This window comes from Pundamilia nyererei, unplaced genomic scaffold (genome assembly GCF_000239375.1).
Source record: "Pundamilia nyererei isolate P.nyererei 1_Seehausen unplaced genomic scaffold, PunNye1.0 scaffold00006, whole genome shotgun sequence".
Lineage (NCBI taxonomy): Eukaryota > Metazoa > Chordata > Actinopteri > Cichliformes > Cichlidae > Pundamilia > Pundamilia nyererei.
In genome coordinates, this window is record NW_005187407.1 from 273,699 (window position 1) to 278,852 (window position 5,154).

The 5,154-nt window shown below is 38.6% G+C and overlaps 1 protein-coding gene across 2 annotated transcripts in view; it reads left to right on the forward strand.

Moving 5' to 3' along the window:
* The window catches only part of cbwd (COBW domain containing), a 25,773-nt gene extending 21,353 nt beyond the window's left edge, over positions 1 to 4,420 (forward strand). For both annotated transcript variants that reach the window (XM_013914427.1, XM_005721982.1), the window contains exons 12-16: positions 725 to 776; positions 2,653 to 2,721; positions 2,815 to 2,880; positions 2,999 to 3,125; positions 3,766 to 4,420. In XM_013914427.1, the coding sequence (XP_013769881.1) occupies positions 725 to 776; positions 2,653 to 2,721; positions 2,815 to 2,880; positions 2,999 to 3,125; positions 3,766 to 3,839 (388 nt within the window). In that variant the 3' untranslated portion in view covers positions 3,840 to 4,420. The remainder of the gene's footprint in view (positions 1 to 724; positions 777 to 2,652; positions 2,722 to 2,814; positions 2,881 to 2,998; positions 3,126 to 3,765) is intronic.
* Positions 4,421 to 5,154: the final 734 nt, after the last annotated feature.

A 5,154-nucleotide genomic window follows, 5' to 3' on the forward strand; every position in this document is an offset into this window, starting at 1 on the left:
TTGCATTAACTGTTTAGGAATTACAGATATTATCCACAATCTCCCATTTTCAGAGACTCAAATGTAATTGGACAAAGAAATAATTTTTTTAAGTAATTACTTTTTAAATTTTTATTTAAAAAAACACTTTATTTTTTGGTTAAGAACTCCCAACACTGTTTCTCCCCGTGCTCTGCTAAGCTTTTACTGCAGCTGCCTTCAGTTGCTGCTCATTTGTGGATTTTTCTGCCTTCAGCAGCTCTGGATGCTCTGTTAGGTTGAAACCAGGTTACTGACATGCACTGTGGACCTCATATATAGAGTTTCCAGTGTACAGTTACCAAATATCAAAGTTCATCACTTAGAATCATCTTCAGATCTTTTAGCTGCTTAATCTGTCATGAAATAATAAGAAAACGGGTCTCACCTGGCTGTGAAACTACTCGACAGTCCTATTATGTTTAAGCCTCTGAAAAACAGGAGGCTGTGTAAAAAAAGAAAAAAAGAAAAGAAAATGTCTGTAATTCCTAAATAGTTCATGATGTAGTTTTGTTACACCCTTTGAATAAACGCTGAAAGTCTGCACTTCAACCATTTCATTTAAAATCCAATGGGGTGGCGTACAGAAGCAAAACTGCAAATACTCTACTGTAATATTTTAAAAATGAGGTTGATTTACTTTATCTGTTTTTATCTGAGTGTCACAAAAAGTCTATGTAAAACCATAATTTCTCTTATCTCGAAGTCTTGCAGAGAAGCTCCAACTTGTCAAACCTACAAGAGCACATCTTGACAAGGTATTGTCTCTTTCAGTTGATTTATTTCCTGTTCTTGAGCTTTGTACACCACTGGGAGTTTTTCTTGTTTTGTTTGCTAATTTATTTCAACACATCATTTCCTACGGGAGAAAGAGGGCTTCATTGTCCTCGGGCTAAAACTCTGCCCTGCATTCCCCTGGGCTGTCTCACTGTAGTGAAAAATCCCTCCCCGCAATGCTTTTTGTGATTAGATCAACTTGAGGCTTTTGATGTTTTTTATGACATTTTAAACAAACCCTGACTGAGTCATACACAACTTAACATTCACAGCTGACAGACTTGCAGTACTGAGCAAAAGTTGAAAGTCGGTCTTTGTTTCTTTATATTTTGGTAGGAAAATGTGGAATAGGTGCAGTGATTTATTGAATCATGCACGTAAATACAATATTTCCACATTACTTCAGTAATATTGAGGTCCGGGCTCTGGGGAGGCCAGTCCAAGACTAATGGTGTTCTAGTGTGTGCTTTTCTATCCATGTATGCTTTTACTTGACTGCCAGTGTGTTTGGGATCATTGTCATGCTGAAAAAATGAAGCTGTTGCCGATCAGATACTTTCCAGATGGTATTGCATGGTGGATCAAAGTCACACTGTACCTGCCTTCATTTGTAATTCCATCAATTTTGACATGATGCCCAACACCACTGGCTGGAAAGTCGCTCCAAACCATGAGAGAGCCTCCATCGTGTAAACACTCACTGCTGTATCTCTCTGCTGACCTCTGCCTTATACACTGATGAGAATTTGTACCAAAGCTTCATCATGCCATCAGACCTGTTGCCACTTGTTTTTCAGCCCAGTTCTTTTTATTAGGCACACAATAGCCGTTTGCAACCCTTTCAGAAAGCCTGAAGAACTAAATATATAGAGAACTTGAGGGTCGCTCAAGAATTTTACGCAATATTGTGTGTTGACTAGATGATCACGACACTGGCAAGAATCTTCTCTGCGTTTTGTGGCGTTATAGTTGTTTAAACAGAATCCATTTATGAATCCAGGATGTTGGATATGAATACAAAATATAAAGTGTAACTCTAATCACAAATTGTCTCTTGAGCTGATTTCTTTTCATATTAAATAATATTTGGCAAAACTTTGTTTCTTCCAGGGTTAGTTTCACATGGATATGCTCATCAGTTAATAGATCGTATGCTTCCTTTAAGCAATTAGGTCTCTTTCTGTTGTCACTTGTGCTTTATACCCATGAACTTTTATCACAGGATGAAGAGAGATTAGGGTTATTTGTGTGGGTAAATCACAGCATTGTTGTCTTTTTCTCTCAGGTTTCCTTTCCCGCATGAAGCTCAACAGGCACACTCTCAATCCCCTCCACCTCTTCTCCCCCCATGTTGCTCTTTTCATGTAAATGAGAATGCTCTTATTCTGTTGTTATACTAAAAGACAAGGAAGTATATAACTTTAACACTTTGACACAAAACCCCTCAAATATCTGCAAAGTGCCCTTTAAATGCTGTGAGGAAGTATGGAGGGGAGGGACTGTGTTTCTGTGTGAGAGAGAGAGGAAAAAGAGAGGGGGGGGGGTGATAAAAAAAAGGAGTGTGGAGCTGGGTTTCAGGTGCCACGTGGGGTCGTGTTGTTTCTCACGTTCATTTACAAAGTCATCAGTTTGGGTGCTAGAAAAACACTTCTTTTGTTTAGCTTTCATTACGACTTTGCTAGTTTCAGTAAACTGAAAATTTATGTGAATTAGTGTTTGAAGTAAATCCCATCAGTTCTGCTCAGAGCACAAACGTATAGAAACCAAGCATGTTTGAAGTATATACTTTTAATTTTAAAAGTAATAATATTTTTCTAATTACATGTTTGATTTTGATATTGTATGTTGCATCCTCAGAGTATTTTAACTGTGACCTTTGAAATTGCTGGGGATTTGTCTGAGGACGCCTTGAACGCCTTCATCCAGGTGAACACGCTCTTCATCATTCATATCTCTGCTGTTATTGCTAATTATATGCAAAACGGCAACGTCCTTTGAATTTATTTTCCTCCGTTTCAGGATCTGCTGTGGGAAAAGATTTTCTGTAACAAAGACGGGCAGCCGATGAGCGTCATCCGCTTAAAGGTACAGCACAACACAATAGACACCCCGGTGGCGACAGTGATCAATAATGTCAGCCTTATTAACTACTGTAATCAGTTCCAAATGTGTGGTTAATGTGTCACCGGTGTGTTTTTTACAGGGCATAGTGTCGTTTGCAGATAAAGGCCACCAAATGATGCTGCAGGGGGTTCACGAGCTGTACGAGCTGAATGAGACGCAACAGCTCTGGGAGGAGAACCCGCGACTAAACCGGCTTGTCTTTATAGGTGAAGACGCACACACACTTTTTTGTGTTTATGCACCTCATACCACTCTGGAACAGTATCACACTCCAGCTGTGTTTAGCTGACTCTGTGGGTTGCTTTGAAAAGCTGTAAAAACAACTTTGTTGATGTTGAGACTTTTGCTCATAGAAACTATTTTTACTCTACCGGTTTACTTTATTCTGTGTTGTAACTTGATTTTGTATTAACAGCACTTTAATTTACTGTGATTCCTCCTACTTTTGATTTATTTATCTCTATTTTATTGTAAATCACTTTGACTGCATATCAGTGAAAAACACAATTTTTGCTTTCTTACTACTTAAAATTCAGCATGTTGCATTAAACGATTAAAATGGTCTTTTGTTATAGATTTTTAAATCATTCTCTGTGCCAGTATTGACTACATGGAGATAGTTTACTAACGTTTATTCACCATTGTAAAATTGTTTTTCTGGTTATAAAAAAAAAAAAATCATAAATTTTCTTTGCGTCCTAGTTTTCTGTCTAGCTTACTTATTGGTCATTAATAACCAAAGGACGTTACTGTAAATGGAGGCATTTTATCTGCAGTGGAAAAAACTCCTACACTTTTCATATCTGTGTGTGGCCAAACTTTATTAAAATCCACTTTGTTTTGCAGGAAGGAACCTGGACAAGGACATTCTGCAGGAAAAGTTTGTTTCTACAGTGCTACTCGGCTCAGAGAAAAATTAGCTTCAAGCCCTTTTTTCCTCTTCTTCGCTTCAGATTTTGACTCTGGAGCAAAAGCGTTGGGACTGGCTGTCCTGCGATTGTCATTCAGACTCCTTTTCTATATGAAGATTTGGTAGATCAGAGGGTGGATAAAGTGTTTAGGCACTAGTGTCCATCACAGCCTGCTTTAAAAGCTACGTTTAGAAGGAGTTGTAGATTCTGACCCTGAAAATTTACCCAAAACAGGTCCAGTGATTTAATTAATCCATTGCATTTTTAGAAAGTTTTATTTAATAAAATAAACATATTTACAAAGTTAGGAGCCAGCAATGCACATGCTCTGCTACTTGGGGAATGGACGGTACTTGAAGTGGTCCTACCTATGTTTCCCACTTTGAATATGTGGATTTTAAATTATTCAAAATAAACGTTTGTTTTTCTTCTGAAGTATGTATTCTACTGATTTCCTGATAAACCTACTCAAAACAATTGTTTTTCATCAGTTTCCTGGTAAAATAGCATCACTGCTTGTAAATATTGTTCTGAATAGATAAATGTAAGTAGCACGGTTTTCTTTAAATTAATTTCCTTTTCAAAAAATACACTCTGTGTCATTTATTTTCTTTTGAATAATGCAGCTATTTGACAATACTGTGAGGGGCGCGCCTCACAGTATTGTCAAATAATAGCGCTTGCAGCTTTAGTTGATGATTGTAACACTTGACAAATTCGCCCTTGACAAATACAGCTACTCTATTTTTATTTTTGGTATTTGTTACTTAAGCCTTCATTGATACAGGTATGTGAGAACCATCTCTTGCGCGCACAGTAGGTCCTGTCAGGTGAAGAAATGGGTGGAGTTTCCCCAACTTAGTCATTTGCAATGGAGATGCTACAGCAGCGCTGTTTTAGCACATGTCTGATGTCGGCCAGGTTTGCTTTAAGAACGGCTTTGCATTACATTTGTCGCGATTGTAAAACCAAGGTGCGCGCAAACACAAAGCGCACCGTGCAGCTGTGCCGTTTCCGACTGCGATTCTGATGCTGATGGACTCGTTAAGGCAACTGCTGCAGCTTTTCTTAACTGGCTGCGGGAAGCCCTACCATGGCCATTTTCATGGTCAAACCACCCACGGGCATCCAGAGGTGGCAAACTAAACGAACCCACAGGGGGTTCCGAGTGAGAAAGCCTTGATTTCTTATCACGTGCTAGGCCTGGTGTTAAAATTCTCAAGACACCCCCCCCACACACACACGCACACACCACTCTGCTGCTGTGCGATTTGTAATATAAAATGTAAGTTTTAACTTGTTATTTGTTTCTTAGAACAAGACA